This window comes from Chelonia mydas, chromosome 11 (genome assembly GCF_015237465.2).
Source record: "Chelonia mydas isolate rCheMyd1 chromosome 11, rCheMyd1.pri.v2, whole genome shotgun sequence".
Lineage (NCBI taxonomy): Eukaryota > Metazoa > Chordata > Testudines > Cheloniidae > Chelonia > Chelonia mydas.
The window spans coordinates 64,030,258-64,057,777 of record NC_051251.2 but is presented as its reverse complement, the minus strand read 5'-3'; the positions used below and the strand labels follow the sequence as shown (position 1 = coordinate 64,057,777).

At 45.4% G+C, this 27,520-nt stretch overlaps 1 protein-coding gene across 14 annotated transcripts in view; it reads right to left on the bottom strand.

Annotated features, from left to right (window-relative positions):
- UNC80 (unc-80 homolog, NALCN channel complex subunit) overlaps window positions 1–27,520 on the bottom strand; it is a 192,723-nt gene that overhangs the window by 52,877 nt on the left and 112,326 nt on the right. For 12 of the 14 annotated variants that reach the window (XR_006284891.1, XM_043525302.1, XM_043525308.1 and 9 more), the window contains 16 exons: window positions 27,139–27,246; window positions 25,378–25,516; window positions 23,122–23,303; window positions 18,823–18,954; window positions 18,213–18,399; window positions 17,132–17,263; window positions 16,655–16,798; window positions 13,214–13,314; window positions 10,511–10,597; window positions 8,919–9,102; window positions 8,092–8,186; window positions 5,498–5,587; window positions 5,130–5,231; window positions 4,003–4,183; window positions 2,573–2,841; window positions 84–218 (listed from right to left, as the gene is read on the bottom strand). Coding sequence is in view for 13 of the 14 variants with exons in the window: in XM_043525302.1 (XP_043381237.1) it covers window positions 84–218; window positions 2,573–2,841; window positions 4,003–4,183; window positions 5,130–5,231; window positions 5,498–5,587; window positions 8,092–8,186; window positions 8,919–9,102; window positions 10,511–10,597; window positions 13,214–13,314; window positions 16,655–16,798; window positions 17,132–17,263; window positions 18,213–18,399; window positions 18,823–18,954; window positions 23,122–23,303; window positions 25,378–25,516; window positions 27,139–27,246 (2,268 nt within the window). In the remaining variant the exon portion in view is untranslated. The remainder of the gene's footprint in view (window positions 1–83; window positions 219–2,572; window positions 2,842–4,002; window positions 4,184–5,129; window positions 5,232–5,497; window positions 5,588–8,091; window positions 8,187–8,918; window positions 9,103–10,510; window positions 10,598–13,213; window positions 13,315–16,654; window positions 16,799–17,131; window positions 17,264–18,212; window positions 18,400–18,822; window positions 18,955–23,121; window positions 23,304–25,377; window positions 25,517–27,138; window positions 27,247–27,520) is intronic. The other 2 variants (XM_043525303.1, XM_043525311.1) reach the window with 1 other exon arrangement.

Below are 27,520 nucleotides of genomic sequence, written 5' to 3'. Positions count from 1 at the left end.
TTTCCCCTTGCTTTCTCCCATGTGGAAGCCTGTCTGCATATCCATGCTCCCCAGTGTGAATCTAAGGATCAGGTTTTACTCACAGGGAACTCGAGCAGAGGAGCCACACTGGCAAACAGTTGCAGAACAAAGGGCTTGCGATGCAGAATGTAGAACTGGCGGCAGGCAAATTCAATTGCTTGGCGTAACTGTGGGTTGCTTTCGTAGTCAGCATACACCTGGGGAGAAAGGGAAGAGGAAGCGTACAGAAGTGACAATCCAATTAAAACAGCAAAACAGTGAATTCTGCAAGATATTGTGGGCCTTGAAAACAGTATTTCCACATTTCCTTCATAACTGGCCCCCAGAATCCTGCCCTGCAGGTGTTCGATTAGATGTGGGATTCAGCAATCATTAATTTTTCTGAGCTTTGTAAACAATACAATTAGCTAGTAGCCTCTTTTCTATTTATATTGCCTGCCTGCTCTATTTCCCTGTTGATATAACAAGTTTACTTGAAAAACAGCTACCGATATTGCTCTTGCTGTAGTCAGGCAACAAACCCCACTAAATTCCTGCATTTGGGGTGGATTTCACCCCATTACAGACAGCCCACATAAGACCTTCTATGCCATAGAAATCCAACGGGTAGCCTTGGGCAGGGGGTGCAGACAAAGTAGCTGAGGTGTACACCAAGGAGAGGAGCTCAGTTTCTGGAGACAGAAAATGAACTTTTTGGGGAAGATAAAAAGATACCCCTTTGTCCTGCCCCTGAGGAAGTAAATGGACAAAATATTCATATTCATGGAAATGGGATCTCAACCAGGCTTGGTTGAAATGCTGCAAAAAGGGGTGAGAGAAACTTATTGAGACTGAATGTTAGACTGTTAAGTTAACTTTAGAAATCGTGTTATAGAACACAAATCACATGTAACCCTTCTGTTTCCATTATCCTTATTCACTCTCTCTTAAACCTTGATCTTTGATAACAAATAGATTATTGTTTTCACTGTAAGTATATCTCAGCGCTTTGGTATTGTATGAGGAACTGATCACTCAAGCTGGTGTGTACACTGCATTCCTGGTATTATTGTGAGTGCTCAGTGGATAAGGGGCTGAACACTACAAGGGAAGACTTCAAAGGGGATCGGGGACTGGGGTGCACCTACTGTTAACTTGCAAGGCAAATTAAGGGTGAGCATAGCCCAGAGGAGGTTGGTTGGGTGGCTAACAGGTTGCTGGTGTCCATACGGCCAGTTAGTGCGTGACACGCGAGTGCACTGTAGATTCACAGTTAGTGACATCAAAGTCTTAGATTGTAAGTCCTCTGGGGCAGGGACTGTTCTCCTATGTGCTTGGACAACACCTTGCATGCTGTGGGCAGATCCCAATGCAAATGGAGATCAACATACAATAAAAATATACAATCAAAATACAATACCGCTGGAGGGTAGGGATAGAGTCCAGAGTGACCTAGACAAACTGGAGGATTGGGCCAAAAGAAATCTGATGAGGTACAACAAGGACAAGTGCAGAGTCCTTCACTTAGGATGGAAGAATCCCATGCACCGGTACAGGCTGGGGACCGACTAGCTAAGCAGCAGTTCTGCAGAAAAGGACCTGGGGATTACAGTGGATGAGAAGCTGGATATGAGTCAACAGTGTGCCCTTGTTGCCAAGAAGGCTAACGGCATATTGGGCTGCATTCGTAGGAGCATTACCAGCAGATCGAGGGAAGAGATTATTCCCCTCTTTTCGGCACTGATGAGGCCACATCTGGAGTATTGCGTCCGGTTTCGGAACCCCCACTACAGAAAGGATGTGGACAAATTGGAGAGAGTCCAGCGGAGGGAAATGAAAATGATCAGGGGGCTGGGGCAAATGACTGATGAGGAGAGGCTGAGGGAATTGGGCTTGTTTAGTCGGCAGAAAAGAAGAGTGAGGGGGGATTTGAGAGCAGCCTTCAATCAACCTGAAGGGGGGTTCCAAGAGGATGGAGCTTGGCTGTCCTCAGTGGTGGCTGATGACAGAACAAAGAGCAATGGTCTCAAGTTGCAGTGGGGGAGGTCTAGGTTGGATATTAGGAAACACTATTTCACTAGGAGGGTGGTGAAGCACTGGAAGGGGTTACCTAGGGAGGTGGTGGAATCTCCTTCCTTAGAGTTTTTTAAGGCCCAGCTTGACAAAGCCTTGGCTGGGATGATTTAGTTGGGGTTGGTTCTGCTTTGAGCAGGGGTTGGATTAGATGACCTCCTGAGGTCTCTTCCAACCCTAATCTTCTATGATTCTTCTACAACTCATTCTGTGACTGACCCTGGGCAAAGCCCTTAACCTTCCACCTTGGTCTCCCCACCTGTAAAATGGGAGATGCTAATTATGTACCTCACAGCAGCACCATGAGGTATGTACTGCTGGTAAAGCACTCTTAACAATGGAAACTACTGAGTACTCAGTGTGTTTATTATTGTTGCTTTATCAGAGAGACCCCTGATGAAGCAGGAGAATGCTCGCATCGCTCGCTGATTTGCTGCTTACGATGACTCACAGCAGCTCTTCAGTCTTCGGTGCTAACCAGTGGGAGGAAGACACTCACCTGTAGCATGGTGGGGAGGATCCACTGGTACCCACTGAGAGAGAAGAGATGGTTGAAGTGCACAGCGGTGTTGATGACAGTGGCAGCGTACTGCCTCAGCAAGGCACTGTCCTCTGGGTGCAGGATCAGGGCTCCATTGAAGACATTTAGGAACAGCATGATCTCATCCCCCCAAGGAAATTCACTGGGCATGCCGAGGAACATCTCCTCCAGGAGCTTAATCCACAGGCTTTTTTGAAGAGTATCAAGGCCAAAGAGTTCCTTCCCAGCTGTGAGAACAATGCAGGCAACACAGAAGCTAATTAATCGCCTTAGCCCAGCAAGGCATTTTCAGCCGGGTAACATTCCTGAAGACCAATGGAAGGGATCTGCTGAGCAATGGCCTCTACAAAGTTTCCTCCACTCACTACTTTGGCTACAGGTGCTTTTTAAAGGAGGATTGAAGCAAATTAATCTGTGGTGCAACACCACTGAGGACAATAGATTTTGGCCAATTGCGTTTAAACAATAGAAAAGAGAAGTATAAAAGGGGCACTGGAGGAATGTGATGAATTATCACGGGGATTTATTACTCTTTATCCTATATGTTTAAAATTCATTTGATTTTTCATTTCTCTTTTAAGTTAAAGCAGACCAAATCTTGCACATAACATTGGCAGTTTATCGGCTTTATGGATAAATACTATCTATTTTTTTACCCTTCAGGTTATCCCAGAAGGACATATACTGCTGCTTCTGAAACAGAGTGCTTTCAGTGCCAGCAGACATCCAGTTGCATGACCTGCCAATGCTTACCACACAGTGAAAAGGGCACTCCAGGGCAGGGGACTGTCTAATCCACCCCAGAGTTTGATTAGAAAACCTACTTACTATCAGGGTTAACCTTTGAAATGGGACAGTTCCTAAATTCCTCTTGCAAAATTTTGCACATCTGCGCATCATGGCAGGAGACCCCACATTTGCACATGCAAGTTGTGTAACTACGCACATAAATTCCCCTGTAGATATGCAGTTACCTAATTTCCACGTGCAATGTTGCATGCACAAATGCAGAGCTTGCACACTCCATACAAAGTTTGTGAGCACAGCTTTAGGTGCCTTAGCAGTGATTGTCAGTAATCAGAGTGTATAGAGTGCCTGTAACTGAGGTACTAATCCAAAGCCCACTGAAATCAATGGAAAGCAGCCTTTCTTGTGGGTTCCTAATAAATGAACAGTTTTATACTGCAGCACCTTTACTGCAGTCACATTTATGTCCTAATGTCTGGACATCATATTCCTGGGCAGGGTATTTTCTTTGAGATGAGATAAACCTCTATTCTGTTCAGTCTTTCTGAGCGAGTAATAAGATTGCCTGAATGAAGCTGCTGGCGCCAAGTTCAATATGCAAATGAAGCCAGTGAAATCTTTGCCAAGTGCTTTCCCAGTACCTCGAGGATCACTGAAGAGGGAGAATTCTGCATCAATGGCACTCCGAGGGAAGGAAGGCAGGCGGAGAAGGTCCTCTTGGAGCATAGACACATGGGATTGCTTGTGGGCCACAGGGATTTTCTGGGTCAGTGATATGAGGAACAGCACCCGTCCTACCTCCTCCAGCTTGCGGGTGAATACCTAGCAGAGAAGGAGACACACACAGCAGAATCGCTCCAATCAGAAGGGGTTTTAAAAGAGTGTGACATCTTTAAAGATCAATCTTGTCACCTAAGTGCAAAGACAAAGTGGAAAGAGTGGGAGGCAAGTGCCCTGGGTTAACTCTCCGTGAGTACTACTGATACATCCTGGCTTATCAGAAGAGCAGGGACTCTGAGGATGGATTGGAGGCCACTCTAGTAGGTGGGGCAGGTGGGCCCAGTGACAAAGCCTTCACCTTTCTTCCCGGGGCTGGGTGATGACACCTTATTCTTCGAGGAGCTGATACTTCCACTGATACATGATGGGATGGTCACTGCCCCACTATGTGGGATCAAGACCCAATGGGAGAGCCTATGGAAGCTGAGGTGAGAGCTAATGGAGCAAATGGAACACTATGAGGCATGGCAATCGATGCCAATTGCTACAGTTGTGCCCCAGGTGACAGGGAGCAGAGAATCCTGTCCCAGGAAGGAATATCTGAGAGGCAGAGCAGACGCTCCCAGGAGGGAGAAGAAACCACAAGTGGTAGCGTCTATTGCAGAGACAGGCAGACTTGTGGGGGAAAGTCATCGAGCAGGCTCCCAAAGGCCGGGGGCCGGTGCCTGGAAAGAAGTAATGTGGATATCCTTGCCTTTGAAGCTGAAGTATGTGGAGTTACCCAGCCACACATATAAGAACATTTGCAGACCAATACAGCTAAAAGGATCCAGTTGGAAGGAGCGTACACGGCCTTCTTTAGTGTCTTGATTGTCCCCGAATACGCAGCATGCCTGGTGAAATGACAACCAGGAGGCTTTCATGCCACAAGCTGCTCCTCTGGAAAAGCGTGCCCCTCGCAGTATGAGGGGAGCCCTTTGAAAGGACAAGGAAGAGCCACTTCCAACGATGTTTTTTGGCAGGAGATGCCCTGGTGGTGGTGAGATACCTGTTTCTGAATGAGCTCCTGACCCTTTTCTGGATGCATGTGTACCAGATTGAGCTGTGGAGACACTGACCTCCGGAAAGGATAAATATCCCGGACATAAGTCTGCAATGGAAGAGAATAACAAATCAAGTTTTTTTAAAAATACCATTGTAACTGTAGCCAGAAGCTGGGACTGGATAACAGGGCATGGATCACTTCCATCTCTCTCCAGGGACACTAAGACCCGTAATTTCCACAGGCCACAGCTCTGTATCAATGATGATACAATTCTGGCCACATATGGCCCTCTTGCTATATTCTGGCCACTCCCAATATTTAGGAAGGGATGAAGAAAGAACAAAATCAGCTGGACCAGGCCTTTGCCTCACCTTGTTGTAATGAATAAGGTTCCATCGTTTATCCATTAAAAAATAATGAGCAGACTGGGTTTCAGGTATGTTAAAAAACTCCAAGCATTCCTAAGGGGGAAGAAACAAAGACCAGCTTGTTATTCATGAAGTAGGTTGTACAGAGACAAAGCGTTTTAAAACCAGTTATACAGGGACCATTCCCAAATGCCTTGCTGACGCTGGCACATTGTTCTTGCATTTAACACTTTTCTTTCTTTGTTTAAAATGTATATATCTATATATCTACACGCACCCATTTCAGCATTCCTAAAATCTGCTGGATTGACAGCCGGGGGGACTGATGTTACCTGTGTTTATCCACAGAACAATTATTTCTGCCTCCAGACCTGTTCTGTCTCTATAGCTACATCATCATATGGGTATCATTGCCTCCATTACTACAAGACCCGAACACCTCACAGACTTATGTATTTATCCTCACAACACCCCTACGAGGTAAGGAAGTGCTGTGTTACAAAACGTGGAACTAAGGCAGAGAGAGACGGAGGTTATTGCTACACTTATGGCAGCGTGTAGACAACAGATACTTCACGACCACCTAGCATGGGTATCAATAGCAGCATAGATGGTGAGGCACTGCTTAGGTGGGTGGAGCAGAGTGCCTGGCACGCCTGACCCCCCAGTGCCCTACACCCAAGCAGTGCCTCCCACGTCTACGCTGCTTATTTTCAGCAGTGTCGTTTGCTGCTGCCTCGCTGCTGCAGAGAAAGTCCGAGTTACTACAGAGAATTCTTCCCCAGGTGTCGGGCTGGTGGATCTCGCCCACGTGCTCAGGATCTAACTGATCACCATATTTGGGGTTGGGAGGAAATTTTGCCCCAGGTCAGATTGGCAGAGACCCTAATGTTTTTTCACCTTCCTCTGCAGCCTGGGGCACGAGTTGCTTACTGGTATGAACTAGAGTAAATGGTGCATTCTTTGTAAAATGGAAATCTTTAAATCATGATTTGAGGATGTCAGTCACTCAGCCAGAGGTTAGGGGACTATTGCAGAAGTGGGTGGGCGAGGTTCTGTGGCCTGCAACATGCAGGCCCGCAACATGCAGGCGATCAGACTAAATGATCACGGTGGTCCCTTCTGGCCTTAAAGTCTATGAAAGGTTCTGGCAGCAGGGAGGCAGCAGGGAAAGGCAGCTTCGCCTTTCTCTACAGTGTGTAGACGCAGCTTGCCTTTCACTGCAGTATGCAGCTACATGTACAGTACTAGTCCCTGTACTCTACACCTCGAAGCAAGTGTAGACATGGCCTTAGGCTATGTTTACACTAGCACATATGTTGGCAAAACTTTTGTCATTCAGGGGGATGAAAAAACTCCCCCCATAGCGATATAAATTTTGCCGGCATAAGCACTCGGTTGCACAGCACTATGTCAGTGGGAGACGCTTTCACACCGACAGAGCTACCGCCACTCGTTGAGCTGGTTTATTACGTCGATGGGAGAACTCTCTCCCATCAGCATAATGCAGCTACGCGAGCGATCTTACAGCTGTGCACTGTAAGCTTGTAAGTGTAGACATGACCTGAGTCAGTGGCTCTCTACCTGTCCAGATTACTGTACCCCTTTCAGGAGTCTGCTTTGTCTCACATACCCGAGGTTTCACCTCACTTAAAAACTACTTGCTGACAAAATCAGACATACAAATACAAAAAGTGTCACAGCCCACTATTACTGAAAAACTGCTTAATTCCTCATTTTTACCATATAATTATAAAATAAATCAATTGGAATATAAATATTGTACTTACATTTCAGTGTATAGAACAATATAAGCAAGTCATTGTCTGTATGAAATTTTACTTTGTACTGACTTGGCTAATGCTTTTTATGGAGCCCATTGTAAAATGAGGCAAATATCTAGATGGACTGATGTACCCCCTGGAAGATCTCTGCATACCCCAAGGGTATGTGTACCCCTGGTTGAGAACTACTGGCCTAAGTGACTTGCCCAAGGTCATATTGGAAATCTTTAGCAAAGCAAGGAACTGAACCCTGTCTGCCAAGTCCCAAGGCTAGCACCCTAACCACTGGATTATCCTCTTTCTCCTTGAAACGCTGATTTCTCCATTGAGGCAAAAACAAATCTGCAATTATCATGTGATGGAATCAGGACTACCTGGGCCACCAAAGAGTTCTTAGTGGGAACAGCTGTTTGGTTCATTTCTTGGGTAGGTAATAGAGCTGGTCAAACACCAGAACAAAATGAATGGACGAGTATGTCAGTGAATTGTTAACTAATTTATTTAGCAAATTGTATCTGATCTGCAGCATGCTGTTGGCCCCAGAGTTCCACTTGTGGGGCATTGGCTGGCAATGGGATCCCCTATAACCCTAGGTACTGAGGATGGGGAGTACCCCACATTAGCCATCAGATCACTTCCCAATTTATACAGTAGTGGTCACCCATCTTGAGATGGAAGTGGATATCAGAGCAGTATTCCTCCACCATACTGAAATCGGGGTGTTTGTAAGACTGTATTTCTAAAACTTAGATGTGACAGGCACAGGCAGCTAAATGCACCAATAAACAGCTCTACCAAAAACCTCATTCCCACCTTCAGAAGAGCTTCAAATTGTGTGTCCTCATGCACTGGTAACTGGGTTGGGATGTCACACTCGTTCTGTCCATGCACTACCAGGGTCTTTGTGCCTAGAGTAAAGAAGAGCTGTCATTCTCTCTCCCCTCCATTCTCACATAATTCATATGCTATTCCAATGGGACTATTCACAGAGTAAGGCCAATGGGTGAAATTCGACGAGTGAGGAGCCAACACAAGTCCTAGGTATTTGGAATCCATTATGGAATACTTATACTCCCATGTAATGAGAACTTATCTTTTCTAAGGAGTTACAATTGGTTTTAACTGTAACAGTTACACAAGGAAGAAATACATATAAAATGACAACTCCGTTTTTCACAGAGCAATTTCTTGTCTGGCTCGTGAAGATGTAGGGTTACCACTGTACACTCTTGGTTATTAACTCCAGGCATTGCCATTATTTACACTGGAGGGTTTCAAGTTGAGCTGTCCCTGAGTGGCAGACTCTTCAAATGATCAGACGTGGCAGTCCTTCAGGGACTGATTGGCATATGGCTCCACACTGAACAGACTCTTCTGTTGTCATGTTTTGTTTATTTGCCTACAGAGTTCTGAAGGGGCTGTGAATTGTTCAAGAATTATTTTACAGAGCCCAAATTCAAGGAGGACTGGCTTAAAAATGTCTGGTGATATTAAGAGAGAGCTTCCACTGACCTTCTTCCAATGGATCTCAAACCGGCAATTCTATATTTGAGGGGTGTAGGAGCAGTAAGCAAAATAGCAAATATAGAAGATAGGTAAAGGATCCCAGCTACGTCTTAAAAGATTGTACATGTCCCTACCTGGCATTGAGGCAGTCACCAGCAGTTTTACTTCACACTGCTCCTTCTTCATAGTCTGTTTGAGATCCTTGAAGAAAAGGCCCTCTACATAACCCACCACTTCCCACAGGAAGGTCAGTGTAGCTGAAATGGCGTCCATGCCCCATTCACATGGAGTACGCACAAAGTACATGATCAATCCCACCTGCAGGGCACAAACAAAAAAGTGGAACTCAAGCTGCTTTTGTTTTACACATCACATCACACATCACACAAAACATATCACATTGTTTTACTGGCATTAGCCCTGCTTCAGCCAACTCCATTATTCTGGGGAGCACTCAGTCTGTGACAAACCCAAGACAACTACGTGGCTCAGTAAGACAGAGGAATTTGTGATGATCATTTATGTTTGTACTGTCGTAGCACCTAGGAGCTCCAGTCATGGACCAGGACCCTGCTGTGCGAGGTGCTGTACAAACACAGAATAAAAAGATGGTTCCTGTAGCGTTATTCGTCATTCGTAGAAGACTCAACCTGTCAAACCTAATGCTTGAAAGTTCATGTCACTTTGTCCGACTATGCCCAATGTCAACTTTCTAACTCCTTCTGTTCTGGGTGAGTATGGGATGCCACTGATGTGTGCTGAGGGGCTCAGCCATAATAGCTGGGATGGTCACTGGGCAGATGGGTGGGTAGGGAAGAAGCCACCATGGTCCTTTATTCCCTATCTCTATAGAATGGAGGAAAGGGAGGATCTGTGCAGCAGTGTATGAGGACCAGGGCACGGGCAGTCATGCCTAGTGGTTGGAGTCAGGTGCCAGAAACTGGAGCTTGAGATTAGAGCTGGAGACAGAATCAGGAGTCAAGCAAAGCCAAAGTCAGAGTGAGGGGCAGGGTGGAGGAGACGGGACCTGGAGCAAGACAGGAAAGCAGGAATTTGCAGCAGAGGAGGATCTGGGATAAGGAGGGCAGGAACAGGCTGGGAGGCAGGAATCAGGAAAATGGCAAGCAAGCAGGCAGGGTCCAAACTGGCAGCCAGCCAAGCATTCACCTAGTTGGTCTGACAACTTCTTGTGCCTCCTTCTGGCTTAAGTGGCATGTCCAAGCCAATCAATGGGGCTGGACGTCTCCCCCAATCAGGAGCTTTGCGGGCAGAGCTCTTGTTGAGCCAGACTTCCACTAGCCCCCTTCTCTACTGGTTCTGGTGAGCTGCTTGGTGGTGACTGCAGTCTGAGTACTGCCTGGGCACCTATAGGCTTGGGATTGAGACCGCTGATCCTTCACACAGACTCTCCTGGAGTGCAGCATAGGGGGTAAACACGTTGCACGGTCTCCCCCAGCAGAACTCCAAAAGGGTTATGTGCAGCTGTGGGTTTGGGATGACAGGGTAACAGTTTATTTCACTCTTTAATAAATGTGGGGGGGAGGGGAAATGGAAGCCTTTCTGAGCCAGGTGATCTACACTGGGAGCTAGAGGCTTGATGTGCATAAATTGTGTGAGCAAAACCACAGGGCACTCTCTCCTTCTAGATTGTAACACTTGTGCTTTAGGAAATGGGCAGCCAAAGAGTAGACTTACGGGCTGTCGGCTGGTACTGGGAGCTACTCACCAAGTAGTTAAACAGGATGTGAGACGTCTGGGCAGGGAAGTCTCCGATGTTCAGCAGGAGCTTCCTCAGCATGTACATCAACTCATCCTGGAAGAAGAGCAGGAGTTTTTAATTTCCATCACAAAATGGCCTACAGTTTCCTTCCTTCCTTCCTCATTCTCTCTCTCTCTCTGCATGAAATGGAACCATATGCTTAGGAGAAGAGTACTTAGAATTCTAAGTGCAAGTCCAAGGCCATAATGAACGTATTATCTAGGTCAGTGGTTCTCACTGTTTCGCGTTGTGGATCACCTTCTTACCTAGAGATATCACCATGGACATCTGCCCTGGCAACCTCCCAATCCTGTCGCCGTACCTTCCCTGCAGCAATGCCAGTTCTTACTTACAATGGAAAAGTGCTATTAGGACAGTATTGGAGAGAGTATATGAAAATTAATTCACTTTACTGTGATCGTTGTCACTTCTTGGTTACAGTCCCCATTTTGAGCCAGATTCTCTGTTGTTTTCTCCTGTGGGCAGCTCTAATGTGTGTAGGCTGGCATAGGGATCACCCACCAGTTGAGGATAGACAGAGCACATCACAGTCTGGCAGTGTCATAGTGTACAAGCCTGCCTGGGACCCTGGGTATATACTCCAGTGGCTAGCCTGTGCTGTCGCCCATTTTGCTGCAGCTTCACTGCTACTGTTATTTGAGGTAGCTAGATCAAAGCTGGCTCGGGTATGGCTACATATGCAACTGCAGTGTAGACATCCCCTGTATTTGTAAAGGTTCCCCAGCCCCTCACCTAGAATCCCCTTCAACAGCCATTGGTGGCCCCACAGCAGATTCCAACTTCCTACTGGTGATCAGGGCTGCAGGGGAAAGAGCTACTTTTTCAAGTCTGGATGTTTAACAAGCATCAGTGGCTGACTGGGCTGAATTCAAAGGAAACTTCCAGGTCTTCCCTCTAGCCTGAGTGAGAAGCTGTAAAAGTGGCTAGGCCTCTGTGCACAGCTATTAAAAACAGAGGCACAAAGTATCTGACCATCCTTTCTCCCGGTTTTCTTTTTATTCATTGTCTCATTAACGCAGCAAGTGTGAGCAGTCAACTTTGATATACACGTGATGGTCAGGTGAGAAGGATGGTGATATCGCTATCTACAGTGATATCATCATTACTGGGACTCTGATGATATCTCCTCAGTGTGCAGCAGCTGTCCAAAAAGCGAACAGAATGCTAGGAACCATTAGGAAAGGGATATATAATGAGACAAAAAATATCGTAATTCCACTGTATAAATCCATGGTACCCCCACACCTTAAATACTGTGTGCAGTTCTGGTCACACCATCACACAAAAAAGATACATTAGAATTGGCAAAAGTACAGAGAAGGGCAATAAAAATGTTTAGGGGTATGGAACAGCTTTCGTATGGAGAGACTCTGTTCAGTTTAGAAAAGAGATGACGAAAGGGGGGATATGATAAAAGCTCTGTAAAATCATGAATGGTGTAGAGAAAGTGAACAAAGAAGTCTTATGTACCCTTGACGTAACACAAGAACCCAAGGGTCACTCACTGAAATTAATAAGCAGCGGGTGTAAAACAAATATAAGGAAGTATTTCTTCACATAATGCACAGTCAAGCTGTGGAACTCATTGCCATGGGAGGTTGTGAAGGACAAAGTATAACTGGGTTTGAAAAGAATGAGATACATTCATGGAGGATAGGTCCATCAACGGCTATTAGCCAAGATGATCAGGAATGCAACCCCATATGCTCTGGGTGTTCCCAAACTTCTGACTGCCAGATGTTGGGACTGGATGACAGGGGATGAGGATCACTTGATAAATTGCCCTGTTCTGTTCATTCCTTCTGAAGCACCTAGCACCAGCCACTCTTGGAAGAGAGGCTACTGGGCTAGATGGACCATTGGTCAGACCCCGTATGCCTGTTCTTATGTTCTTATTTATATGGTGTCACTGGTGTGCATGGTGTTGTCTATGTTATTATTTATATAGCGCTACAGGGGTACCTGGTGCTCTTCATACAAACAAAAGCGACAGATCCCTGCCTCAGAGTTTACAGTCTAAACCAGACATAGCACAGAAAAGGATTATGATGATATGTATTAACTACTTATGTTAAACAATCTGTTCCACCTTGTATTTAGCTGTGACACTCTGATTAGTACAGTTCCCAGACCTGAAGAAGAGCTCTGTGTAAGCTTGAAAGTTTGTCTCACCAACAGAAGCTGGTCCAATAAAAGGTTTTACCTCACCCACCTTGTTTCTTTAATATCCTGGGACCCACATGGCTACAACACTGCGAACAGGGTGCTTAATGTCAGGCCTGTACCTCAGGGAGGGTTAAACAGAGTGGCTCCGATGAAGCTAGGTTCATCTGCACCAGCTGAGGAAACCTAGCTCAGTAGGATTCATGACTAAGAGACCTAAACAGAGTCAGAACAGGGCCTTGGACAATCAGGGTCAGATACTCAGGTGGTGTAAATCAGCATAGCCCCACTGACTTGATAGGGCCTATACTGATCTACACCAGCCGAGGATCTGGTTGTCAGTATTCTAAGTCATCTTATAGTAAAGATTGTTTACCCTTTAAGTGATTTTACTTGTTCCTGTATTTTTGTGCATTAAGTGATGGCTAAGCTCTCCTTTAATATGCTCTGGGAAAATATGTCTATACTGGGAAAAGGAGAACCTACCTGCCGGTTGCTTATTGTGAGTTTCTCCAGGAAATGCCGTAGAACTGTAGAGGGATCTTCAATCAAGCAGTTCCATAAGACCTGCTGGGCCACGGCACTCACTACACAGGAGGAAGAAAAAGAACTAGTGAGAACCTCATCTTCAGGAGAAGTCTTAAAGGGGTATATTTATATTAAAATGTTTGACGTCTACCAGCAAACCAGAGAACCATGTGCATCTACAGAAGTGACACTCAGATGCATGATTACATATGGTCAGTTAATTAAAAACTGCAAATATTGTTGTGAATTTTTTGTTATTCACTAAATCATATTGTTTGTGGCTAGTATTTGGACAGATATTGCGTGTTTGTGAAAGGGTTACTAAATCCCCCAAATGTCACCAATTTTAGCATAAATGATTATTCATCTTCAAATTTACATTAGCAGCACATTATTCACTGTTTTTCTGTAATTCAGCCATCTAACCAGGAAGAAGCTCAATCAATACATGATTTGAGGGGCCAGCCACACCTTATAAACGATGAATAACAAATAGTAAATTAAACCATTTGTAAATGTCTGAAATATTTCAGAATAGCATCAACCCCTTCATCTGAGAATACTGAGGAATAATAAACACAAAGAAAGCTACAAAGGAAGTGACTATTTCACAAATCTAAAAAGAAAGACTTGACCAAGTAGGACAGGAGCTTTAGTTGTCCAAAAGAGAGCATTGCAAAGAAAGAAAACATAAAATAATAGTTACACATATTTATATCTAGGACCCATTTATAAATGGTTTATAAGAGGTTAATATATGATTAATAGATGTTTTAATAAATAAGTAATTGTTATGGAATTTGACAAGCCAATAGTGTACGTTTTCATAGATTCATAGATTCATAGATATTTGAATCTATGAATCTATGAAAACGTACACTATTGGCTTGTCAAATTCCATAACAATTACTTATTTATTAAAACATCTATTAATCATATATTAACCTCTTATAAACCATTTATAAATGGGTCCTAGATATAAATATGTGTAACTATTATTTTATGTTTTCTTTCTTTGCAATGCTCTCTTTTGGACAACTAAAGCTCCTGTCCTACTTGGTCAAGTCTTTCTTTTTAGATTTGTGAAATAGTCACTTCCTTTGTAGCTTTCTTTGTGTTTATTATTCCTCAGTATTCTCAGATGAAGGGGTTGATGCTATTCTGAAATATTTCAGACATTTACAAATGGTTTAATTTACTATTTGTTATTCATCGTTTATAAGGTGTGGCTGGCCCCTCAAATCATGTATTGATTGAGCTTCTTCCTGGTTAGATGGCTGAATTACAGAAAAACAGTGAATAATGTGCTGCTAATGTAAATTTGCTTATCATCATGGCTTATAACTGTGAGGCAAACCCACACCTGAACCAGGGTTGCTCACTCAGCTACAATGACTCCTGCCTCCAGCAAACCCTGCACTGACTCACCCCTCAGGCATGCCGCAGCAGCCTATCCCTGGGCAGGGCCCGGGTCTGATGACCCCCAGGTACAAGTATTTCACCCTCACTGCCAGAGCAACAAGTCAGTCTATGCAATAGCACCACTCGACTAGGAACTCTCCTGCTGCCTCACAGTGTTAGACTCCCTAGGCTTCCACTCTGCCTTGATCCTGTCCCTGTTCTTGCCCCAGCCTTGCCCAAAACTTGTTCCAGCCTGCTTCAGCCTTGTCCGTACATTATTCTGACCCTGCTCCGGCCTTGCACCTGCCTCCTGACCCCCAGAACCTTGGACTGACTTCAACCCAGCTTCGACCTTTGTCCTGCTTCCAGACTCTGAGTGCAATCCTGATTTGGCTTGTTTACGGACACAGACCTTGGTTCTGACCCATGGCCTGACCCCAGACCCTGGTTTAAGTGCTGCCCTCTGCCCAGTCCTGACTGTGTGGCTAGCTTTGACCCTTGGTATCTGTTCTTGACCACTACTCCAACCACCAGGACTCACGGCCCAGAACCAAGAGCCTGTCAATAGCAGTTTATAAAACTTTCTATAGGCTTATACCCATCAATGACACACACTGTTCATGTCCGTAACATGATTATAAAGTCAAATAATTTATAAACTCTCTATACACTATCTATAAGTGGAATTAGAGACAGCACCGCTAGTGATGCCTATAGTTAAATTGCCTGACACTTCCCATTGTAAGATCCTCTTTTCAGTTGTTCACAACTTTGCCAAACTTTAACTGTTTGGGTTGACATTTTCCATGCTGGGTGTCTGCCTCAGGTTGAATATTTTTGGTACATTTAAGCAAAAATGATGGTTACTTTTGAGAATGAACTGTTTCACTGAGAAGCTCTGACACGTCCATGCTTTGGAGCAGGGACTTAAAATTAGGCAGGTGCTTCACTCAGGTGCCAGAGATGTGTCTTCTAGCATCCTCATATTTTTTTTCAAATTTTGCCAAGTTATGAGCCTCTGAAAAGCTCAGTTTTCACAAGCTCAGTAGAGTTTAGCCGTTAGATTTTCCAAAGGTTCTGTCTGCACGGAGCATGCTCCATCCCAGGGCTGCGGGGGCCGAGCAGGACTTTCCCTCCAATTGCTCCTCTTGGCAGCCAGGAGCTGGTGTGGCACTGGGCATTGGAATTGAGAACAGGGGAACTGCATCTCCTGTCCTCTCAGTGATCCTCCTGCAGGCACCCAGGCAATGAGAAGGAAAAGGAGGAAGCAACTCGATTCAAGTGCAGAGGGGTGAGGAGCCAGGTGAGGCTGAGAACTAAAGGGAGGAGCCAGGGAGGGTTAGGGGACTGGGATTCTGACCTATATGTGAGCTAGGGAGGCAAGCCTGGGGGTGAGACTGGATCTGGGACAAGAAGTCGTGGCTGGGTATGGGGGACTGAGACGTGAAGATAAATTCATTAATGTTTGTCAAGCACTCACATACTGTAGTGATGAGCGCCACAGAAGAGCCCATGAAGAAATTAACAGTTCTGTCTTCAGAGCAGGTTTTGAACAGTGTGCTGTAAATAAGGCCTGGGCCCACACACTGAATCATAAGGATAAAATAAAATACTGAAGAGCTGCTCATTAAGTATGCAGCATCCATTCTATGCACTGAATGAGGCAGAGGTCCTGTGGAAAATATAAAATGTGCTCAGGTAATTACAGACTGTATCATAATGCATTCACACAAGAGGATCACATTAAGGTTGCACAGGCAACCCTGATTCTGGCATTTCTTAAATTCTGAGGGCTTGACTTTGCAAAAACTGTTCTTTTAATGTGTTATTTTTTGTGAGCAATTTCCTAGCTTTTAAAAAAAGCGTGGGTGCCACTAATAACTGGATTCTGATGCTACTAGCCTAGCTGCTCTTACTAATCTGAGCCATTGTTCAAACTGCTAGAGATTTTTGTAACCTCTGATTAAGAGTCCATGAATGTTTAATCTAGGTCAGCACCTGCTACTCCATCCTCTCGGACTTCTCCATCTTCCATCAAGTGAACAATGGGGAGCACAGCTGCACAGATGCATGCTGGGAACACTGCCTGTGGGGGCTGTGGCACATGATGGTTTGGAGTGTGCTCTGTAGTGTGTTCCTCATCTAGAGCAGAGAGGAGTAAAAGGCATGCGTTAGCCAATGTGCTGTTGGTAAAATCCCTTTCAATTACAGTTCTCCACCCGGAGTGCTTCACGTGACACAACTCAGCGGTAACTCACAGTGAAACACTGGAACTGAAGAGAAGCTACATGGGAATGAGCAGCAGTATATAATGCATGGGGCTTAGTTCAGAACTTCCTGAGCTTTCACCAGGCCTGACAAAAAGCAGGTGTAGCTTTGGTTAAGACCAAGGAAGACATGAGACCTGTGAGTCAACAGAATGAATCTATACATTGTATAAGGAGAATTAAAAACAAATGTAAAGTCGACACCCACCTTCTGCACTGACGGCTGAACGCACTGACCAGACAGAGCCACGACGGAAGGAATAGTTCCTGTGAGAAGTACTGGAGGTGCAGGAGGGACTCACAGAGAGACGGCGGGATGCCAAGTTGGTGACTTCTTCTACTGACAAAGAAAACAGGGGATGTGAATTTTGGTTTATAAATTCGACTGCCACAATTCAAGGCATTTCCCAGAGAGAAGCATCATGCTGCCAGATTGGAACAGAGAAAAATTCAAGTCAGACTTCTTGTGAAATGTACAATTTAGAAACTAAAAAGATGATCTAGGCAATCTCGTCCATCCCCTGGGAGCTAGAGCAGGCCTGTTCCTTAACATATATTACCCAGTGCTTTGCTGAGTCAAGTTTCAGTTGACTCAGGTGATGCAGCTCCACAGCTTCAGTTAGATGATTATTCTACATCGTAACAAACCACACTGCTAGGTAATTTGTTGTCCTCCCTCTAGGTACTGTCTGGGTGCACTTGCAATGCCACTATTCTGTTTGCAGATTTTCCATTGCATACACAGCTCAGGACACATCAGCATGTTTGTGTAGCTGCAATGTGCAAAAAGAGGACATTTAACTAACTCTATTGCATTAGCCTGACCCAATGAAATCCTCAACCCAAAGGCTAAGTTTTCAGCTTCCTTTATTCTCAGACGGTAAGGATCTGATTTGGCAACGTGCTGAGTGCCTCCTGTGAGGTGCAGAGAGTCCTCAACTCCCATCGGTCAGTGGGAGCTGAGAACACCCAGTTTCTTGCGGGCAGCACTCAACATTTCACAGGTTTGGGCCCTTATTACACTAATTATTGGTAACACTTTTTTCTCATTCATTTTGAATCTTTTATTTTTTGACATGGATGCCTTACATCTGTATGGTGCTGTTAGGTTCGTAAAGTGATTAAAAACCAGTTCCTTTGAGTGATCCGAAATGGTGAAGATGTTAAAGTGGGGTCTTCCCTATCACTAATGATGACTTTCCATCTTCACTGCATCCCTAAGACCTGTTCCATGCTGGAGGCATGTGCTTATTGGTTCCTGGCAAGCAGTTCATGGCTTTGGAGCGCACCTTCCTCTTCTTGCTCTGAGTTTGGCGTGCCGGTGGGCTCATAGCAGGCCTCCTGGGTGATGGGAATGGCCGTGATAAGACTGGCTTCCCGGCCTAGGCGCTTCTTTTCTTCCTCCTGCTGCAGGTTCTTCAGGATGTGCTCTGCTCGCTGATGAGAACGTGACACTGCCCGGGCTGAAAACGACTTCTGCCAGAAAAGCAAGAAGAAACCAACATGAAGCAATTGGTTTGGTTTTCATGCAGCATGTGTTTTAACATTTAACCCACTAAAGAGCAAATCCATTCATCTATCTGCTCACATACACACCCACAACAAGTAGGTGTTAACGGAATAAAGATTCACAAGGACGCTCTTGGTTGGATTTCTTGTCTTAAATCTCTTGTTGAAAAATAGGAAAAATACTAACACTGTATATGTGATGTCTATGCACTATACTGACAATGTACTCAAAGATCTCCTGTAAACTGACACAAGTAAGGAAATTCAGAGTTTAGACTACTTGGTCTTCTTTAGCTCCCTCCCTCTTCCTCCCCACCCCCCCCCCACCACCTGGATATAGTCTGTCACTAAGTAATAACAATATCCCCTCTAGGGAGCTCTTTAACTTACAGACTGGTCCTCATTAATTGGGTCCTGCACACTCCCACTGCACTGTGGAACCCATGGGGGGTCAAACATTGGCACAGAGGGCATTCCCAGTACTGGAGAGGGCAGGGTGAAGTTTATACTTGGAGGAGGAATCTGCAAGAAAACACAAGGAGAGAAAATCAGGTAGAGGGAAAGAGAAATTTTAGGTGGTGGATTTAAATGCCGATTGGTTACTTCCCTTGGGATTCCAGCCTCTTCCTGCAACCTGGGACAGAAGGAAGGGGAACTGTGCTCAGTATCAACAATATTTTTTTAAAACAATAAAGCATTTTAGGCAAAAGATAAAACATCTGAAATCATTTTGCACTGTCCATTATAAAAACTGAATCCCAGACGAAAAACAAGGAACCAGGAACTGTTATCCCATAGAATTACAGAACATGGATTCTTTTGCATAACATGATGCCAACCATCCAGACTATGTGACTACTTTTTACAGCTGGCCTCTCTTTTCACACATCTGTGCTCTTGTTACATCATGAATAACAATAACTTCTCAAAAGATAAAGGAAAGACCCTTCAACCACAATGAGAAACAGATAAGCCAGGGAGAAAATCTTCCAAATTCATCACTTTTACTCCTCAAAGTCCACATAACAATTATTTGTGGTATACCAAAGGGTCAATATATGAATCCTTACAGTGGTTTTCAAGAGAAAAAGCTGCTAGACTGGGAACTCTGAGTCCACCTCGGAGGATACTTCTCGTGAGTTACCTAGAATGGAATCGACATGAGCAAGCACTTGAAGAACTAAAAATGGTTACCTTCCTTTTCGTAACTGTTGTTCTTTCAGATGTGTTGCTCATGTTGATCCCATTCTAGGTGTGCACGTGCCCATATGCACAGTCATCGAAGATTTTTGCCTTAGCGGTATCCATAGGGTCGGCTATGGCACCCGCTTGAGTGTCGCACTCATGCGTTGGTATATTAGGCGCTGCTGACCCTATGCCCTCTCAATTCCTTCTTGCTGGCAACTCCGACATAGGGGTAGGAGGGCGGGTAATGGAATGGACATGAGTAACACATCTCAGCTCCTGGGCTCGGTCCTGCAGGAGGGCCTCCTTGAATTTGTTAAGGGAGTCCCACAGGTTAAAATTGTACCGGCCTAACAGGGTCTGGTGGTTAGACTCCCGAAATTGCAGGCTTACCATCAAATAAATCTTTCTGCCAAATAAGTCCAATCTCTTAGCATCTTTGTTTTTTGATGTGCCACTGACTTGGCCCTGCCTGTCCCGTTCATTAACAGCAGACACGACTAGTGACACCGCTGGAGGGTGTGTATACAGATATTTGAACCCTTTTGCAGGGACATAATACTTCTTTTTCGCTTTTTTAGAAGTAGGCAGAATGGAAGAGGGGGTCTGCCACAGTGATTTGGCAATCTTAAGGACCCCTAGGTGGACGGGCAGCACGACCTGGACAGGGTGGAGGAGGATACAATGTTAAAGAGGTAATCGGACTCCTCCATGACCTCAATTTTTAAGTTCAAGTTGGTAGCCACCCTTTTAAGGAGGGCCTGGTGCCCCTTGAAGTCAGCGTGGGGGCTGCATGTTTGGGAGGGATCCACCACCGCTTCGTCTGGAGACTATGACAATGACTGCACCACCTGGCAAGGGGCAGTTTCTCCTTCCTTTTCTGGGGACGGCTCCCTAGGTGCTGGAGTCCAATGAGCTGCCCCCGCGTCAGATTCGGTACCATGTTCCAACTCTGGTGCTGGCAGTGCCGGGGGCGGTTTGTCCGAGGCAGCCAGGGAGGACTGATGGGAACATGGGACCGGCATACGGGGATGCCTCATGGGTTCCAGTATGGCCACTGAGCGGAACACTGTCCCTGCTGCCATGCCATCACTGCAGGTGCCGCGCCAGTTTCGTGGGTTGGCAGCGAATCACCCCTCCTCGGCGAGGGGCCGAACTCCCGGCCTGACTCCGACCATTGCCCTTCCAGTGACCAGGGCGGAGCCGTCAAGGCCTGTGTCTGCTGACTGACCCTGGTTGGCGACCGGCGAGGTAAGGGTGAGAATCGGTGCCTGCCCGATGAGCGGTAATGGGGGCATGGAGACCGGTGTTGCGACAGGGAGCAATTCCGCCCCAGTGAGGACTGATGTCTAGGAGACCGTCTGGGCGAGGGTGACCTGCACTGTGGCAATCTTTGGAGGGAAGCTCACCGGTACTGGTGGTACGGGGACTGGTGCCTCAACTCCGGTATCCCATGTCTCGTAAGGAGAGAGCATGGTTTTGGGGACCTGGGTCTTCTGACCGGAGACCAGGATGCAGTGCCGGGGTCCTAGGCCATGGAGATGGGGATCTACGCCTGCGGTTCAGAGACTGAGGGCATTCCACTGCCCTATTGGGCGGTCCCATGATTGGCTTGCCCTAGGTATTGGGGACTTAGCCAAGTCTGGCGTGGTGTTTGTGGTGCCAGTTGGCGGGCTTGTTCTTTAGCCGCCAGGGCCGCTTTGGGCAATGAGGGCCCTAGGAGAAGCTGGGTTCCCCTGCTGCTCCTGGCAGTTGAATCCCTGGCTGCGCTAGGGGTCCAACCTCAGCGGTACTCCCCGTCAAACCTGACACATGACCTGACATAGGTCCTTTGCCCAAGGCCCCTTTCCCTTCCGATGCCAGGGGGCTCTTCTTCTTTTGCCGCTTCTTTGGCACCAGTGAGGGGGAATGGTGCTGTGCAGAGCCCGGTGCCGGCGGCATGCTCAGCACCAACGCTGAGGTGCTCAGCATGGCGTCTGAGCGGGAGGGGTCCGAGGCAGGATGAAGCGCAGCCTCCATGAGGAGGGCCATCAATTGGATATCCCGCTCCTTCTGGATTCTAGGGTGAAAGTTCTTACATATTCTGCCCTTGTCCTTGCTCCCCAAGCACTTCAAACATCTGGCATGGGGGTCACTAATAGGCATCGGCCTGCTGCACGATGAGCATGGCTAAAAGCCTGAGGAACGAGGCACACCCCGCTCCGGGTTGAAGTCCCAGCCAGGACTCTAACTACCACACTAACCTAACACTTAATGTCTAACTAAGTACCTACAAACTATACACAAAGACGACAGACAATGGGCTGTGAAGAACCGCTAATGCTCTTGTGGAGCAAGACGAGGAGCTCTGACCAACCATCATGGGCAGTAAGAAGGAACAGAGAGGGCATAGGGTTGAAAGAGCCTAATATACCAACACATGAGTGCGGCACTCAAGAGGGCGATACAGCCCATCCTATGGATACCACTAAGGCAAAACACACCTAGAATGGAACTGACATGAGCAAGCACTCAAAGAAGAACATTTGTTCCTTTAAGCTAGACATCAGAAGGTATCTGGTATATCAATCTGCAGTGAAGTAGCCCATTTCCCAGATACATCCTTTATATAATTGAAAATTAAAGTGGTTAGGAGAACAGTGTATGATCTTCTGGGATGTATAGAATCTTTATAAAAGTGAGCAGACAACTTGACTGGCCAATCCCATTAATCAAAGAAAACCATGATTAATATTGCCGGAATGGATTCTGCCATCCTTGCTCGGGTCGAGAAGTACCCAACTCCACAAGTAATGGCCAAATCAGGTCCTATATTTTTAGCTCAATGCAATTAGTTATAACAGGCACAAGATATTCCTGTTAATAACTATGGAAATGTTAGGTTTCAGAGTAACAGCCGTGTTAGTCTGTATTCGCAAAAAGAAAAGGAGTACTTGTGGCACCTTAGAGACTAACCAATTTATTTGAGCATGAGCTTTCGTGAGCTACAGCTCACTTCATCGGATGCATACTGTGGAAACTCACTTCATCGGATGCATACTGTGGAAACTGACAGTTTCCACAGTATGCATCCGATGAAGTGAGCTGTAGCTCACGAAAGCTCATGCTCAAATAAATTGGTTAGTCTCTAAGGTGCCACAAGTACTCCTTTTCTTTTTATGGAAATGTTGTATCATCTTCTAATTTAATATTGGTGGAAAAGTCAGAAATACTAATTAGTTCCATTCATTTTTCCCCCTGCTGAACTCCATCTTACTATACTGTGACAATCGTCTATGGCAATATGTTTCTTTCCTAATAAGTATTTTTCTCTTATCTTCACCCAGAATTCTGTGGGATTGTCTCTTTTTTATACAGTTCCTCACCCTACAAACCTGGCGTACAGAATTAGTTTTTCCTCTTCTGAAATGACTTAAAGCCAATTCCTTGTCATCATGTCACAATACATCTGTCCTACAAGCCAAAACTGCAAAAGACAACAGTGTGTTTGTTCTTCTCATCTACCTTAAAGATCTGTTGAGCGCCCTCCTCCATTCGAGGCCAGACTTGATACCGAAATCTCCAGAGGGTATGGAATTTGAGAACAGCATTCAGTCTTTGCACTGTTTCAGGGTGATGAAATTCGGACATCAGCATATCAGATACAGCCTCAGGCACTTTCACAGCACACAACAGGAACATGGCAGCTGCAGGCAGTGAACATTTTATCAGCTAAGTGTCTTCAGAGTGTATTTGTTTTGCAGATAAAATTGCAGTCACGTAAAAAAACCAAAACCCTATAAAAAAAAATTCTCCACAGAAAATGAGATCAGCAATATACTAGCACCAGCAAAAAGTGCTTTGCTTCATGAAATGGAATCAGTGTCACTCCACTTCTCATAGCCACCACAACTGCTCATAAAAAGATGTTAACAAAGCTGTTTTTTAAAACAGAGAATGCTTTTGTTCTCATGAAAATCTCAGCAACGATTAGTTTAGAATAAAAAGTAAGTCCAGGTTTCATTCATCAATAACAATAAATAAGAAGCAGCAGCACTTTTACAGGACTTTCCAACTCAAAGCACTTTACAAAGGACAGAGGGGGAAACTGAGGCACAGTGTTTTAGTGACTTTCTGAAGTTCACAGAGCCAATCAGTGGCATGCTGGGAAGAGAAATCAGGTTTTCTGACTCCCAGTCCAGGATCTTATTATCCTACTGTATAGATCTGCATAGAGGGATATTCCAATTGTAGATAGACAGTGACTAAATTATTGGGAATGTCACAGTGCACTGAAAAAGATCATTAATTTTTTAAAATCTGATAAATTATCCCATGCTAAAAAATAGAAAATAAGAAAAAAAATCTATGAATGAATACTTCATAACTCTCCAATAGACCAGACAGCTTCAGAATCCAAATATTTACAATGGAATTTCATTAAATTTTAGATGAAAAAAAGATTTTACAGTGAGATTTAGTTCTCAATCTTGCAAGGTGTTGAGCAATTCTGGGAGGTGCTGAGCACCCTCATCTCCAAGTGAAGTTAGGGGGAGTGAAGGGTGCTGAGCATCTCATAGAAGAGCTCAGCACACAAGCACTACTGATCTGAAAGTAAGTGGCTTTTGGGCAAACAATACAAGTGTTAATTAAGAAATAGTTGTTTGTGTTTTCTTTCCTTTGGTCCTGTCACAATGCGGTTATAATGCTGTACAAAAATGCCAAGGATTTTCAAATTACGGTGTCTAAATTAACCTCTACAGTCAGCCTCCTGGGCACGTGAGAACATAAATGAGAAGGAGTTGGGTACCTTATGTTATGTATCTAAGATCCCATGAGGACTCAAACGGGTCCATGTTAGTGGATCCCAGTGCAAGGTTGGGCCCTTTATCCTTAATTACTTTGCAGCCTTTAAGCCAGAAGTAATACTGGTGTATTCTAAATGTGATTTTTCAAATTTTATAAAATTTATATCATCATTTGCATTGCAGTCATGCCTTGGAGCACCAGTTACAGACCAGGAACTAGGTGCTGTACAAACACACAGGACAAAGCATGGTTCCTGTCTCAAAGAGCTTACAAAGTAAATATAAGACAAGAGAAAATGGAGGACTGCAAACTGGAGGCATTAAAATTAAATGGGGCAAAATTTGTTGGAGGTATGACAAGTTTGATCTTAAATGGCTTACTCTCTCACAAAGGCCCCCTATCACAGGTATTTGAGGGGAGTGGAGCTGGATGCAAAAGTTTGTGTTTTGCTGTTGTAGCTGCCAGATAAGAAAACAGTCAGAAAATTAGAGACCTGTTTACCCACAAGCAAATATCAATGCCAACAGCATTAATTTCCATAGATATCAGTCTCCAAAGCGTGGCTGGCTGCCTGGAGCTGGTTTGCCCCAGGAGGCCTGGAGGTATTGAAGAAACAATGTATTGTTGTTAAGTTTTGTGATGCAGTTTCTTTTTTGGGGAAGGGTTATGGCACACAGCAGGAGTGTGTGCTCTCTCCTTTAATATCTCTAACTAGAGTCAATTCGTGAAGCAGAGCTGTTTCCTTCCAATCTGGCATTGGCGTCTCGGCTGGGATACCCAAAAGAGGGGATTGCCTGCCTGCTCTTTGTGACTGCTGTGTATAGTGTAAAATAAACAAGTTGCCCCAAGAACATACCCAGAGGTAGGGTCACTGATTCCTCCTCCAACAGGAAGCTGACCTGCAAGGCCCCAATATCTGTTATGGATGGGCAGCAGGGCAACAATACCAATCTCTGGTTCAGGTTCTCTTACCTGCTGCTCCAGCCATGTGCTCATCCACGCTGAGCAGCAGCTCCCATGCTGCGGGCTGAATGTCCCCATACATCTCCTCTGTTAGGATAGGAGCTGCCTTGATTAACAGTGACAAAGGCGCTGGGGACAGGCTCATTACCTAAAGAAAATGAAAGTGTATTTCATAGCAAAGTTGAGTAAACTATTGTTAGCAAACAACATATTCACTGATTTTACCCTTTTATCTGATCAGGAATTACCCACAGTGTCTGGTTTTACCAAATTAAATTAACCTGATACGAACATATGACACTCCGATGTGAACATATTACAGCCTGCATGCTGTTAGGAAACTATTCATCTTGACTATCTGCTGTTTGTTAATTGTGGTGTGCGACTGGTTCCCCAAGCCCTGGGCTTTTGTTGCTGCTCCCTGACACAGTGACTGAAACTCTGATAAACTACAAGAAGGGAAAGCAAAGGCTTTTCAGGTTGGCAGCACACATGCTGCTATAAATATTCACACAAGTCTTCACAAACTGCTACTGCAGCAAATTCACAACTGGTATCTAAACACTTGCTTTTTTTAACCCGTATTATTTGAGGTATTAAAATACCCAGACATGTAAAGTCAGGTTGGATTAACTGTCCTGTGGGCCCAGGGCTATTAGATTTTGTGGGGCCTCTGTATAGAAGTCTTTTTCCAAATTTCAAACAAAATGATCACAATTATGGCATCAAGACTATTAACGCTATTCTAAACTTTGCCTTTTAATTAACATAAAGCTGTTCTGTGGTTACATTTCAGTCTTAAAACATGTAGAATATAGTTAAGTTAATTCAAAATAGCCTACTTCTTATCTTAGAACAGCTGTTATATTAGTTTCTTTCTGGGAGGGAGTTTGGATGCAGGAGGGGGCTCCAGCCTGGGGCAGAGGGTTGGGGTGCAGGAGGGGGTTTGAGGTGCAGGCTCCGGCTGGAAGGCACTTACCACAGGTTGCTCCTGGCCAGCAGCACAGCTGGGCTCAGGCAGGCTGCTTGTCTGCCATAGCCCCATGCTGCTCCTGGAAGCAACCGGCTGCTGGCACTTCTCTGCGCGCCCCTGGGGGGAGGCGGACAGCGTGTCTCCATGCACTGCCCACGCCCGCAAGTGCCGCCCCTGCAGCTCCCATGGGCTGGTTCCCATAGGAGCTGCGGGGACAGTGCTGGGGACGGGGCAGAGCGCAGAGCCACCTCCCGTCTCCCCCCTCCTGCCACAAGCCGCAGAGACGTGCCAGCAGCTGTCCGCTTCAGGAAGCGACGTTGGGCCATGGCATGCAGGCAGTCTGCCTGAGCCCTGCTGCGCCGGGGCCCTGGGCTGCAGCCACCAAAGCTCCTGCGCTAATTCGGCCATGCTTAAAGGTAAAGACTCCAACTTGGGGTTCTTTTAACTGCTGCTCCAGCTCACTCTTTGGCACGTCCTACCCATTTTGGGGATGCCATTTACTTCCACGGGTATTATTCAGGAGTAGTCACACACTCCAACTCTTCCCACTCCCTGCACAGGCTCAAGGTTCCACAACCCTTTCTCCTCTCACTGCTAGGGTGACCAGATGTCCTGATTTTATAGGGACAGTCCCGATATTTAGGGCTTTGTCTTATATAGGCACCTATTACTCCCCACCCCCCTCCCAATTTTTCACACTTGCTGTCCGGTCACCCTACTCACTGCAAACCCTCCTAAAGGGCAAGGCAGAACCTAGCCTAATCAGCAAGTCACTGTGGTAGGAGATATAGTAGTACCTGCTGTCTGATGTATTTCAACATTCCAGAGTCCTTTTTTCCTTCCAAGTTGATATCCATTACTCTCTTCTTCAGAGACGGAGTTCTCAGGCATGATTTGTCCAAGCACTGAAAAAGAAATGGAGTTCAGTTATCTGACAATCTCTGAGACACCAAATTTGTAAAGCCAGGAACTCTAATTCAAGTGGATTCTGAAGCCATGGTTCTGAAGCTGTCCATATAAGGCCTTATGTTCTGACAGTGTTCAACAGCCAGCGAGCTGGCATAAGTAACCCTAATTCTAAAGGTTTAAAAAAAAATTTATTTTTAATGTTAATTTCCTTAACAAGATCAAGGCAGTAAGATCAAGGCCAATAAGCCAAGTCAGAAATTTGAATGTGTT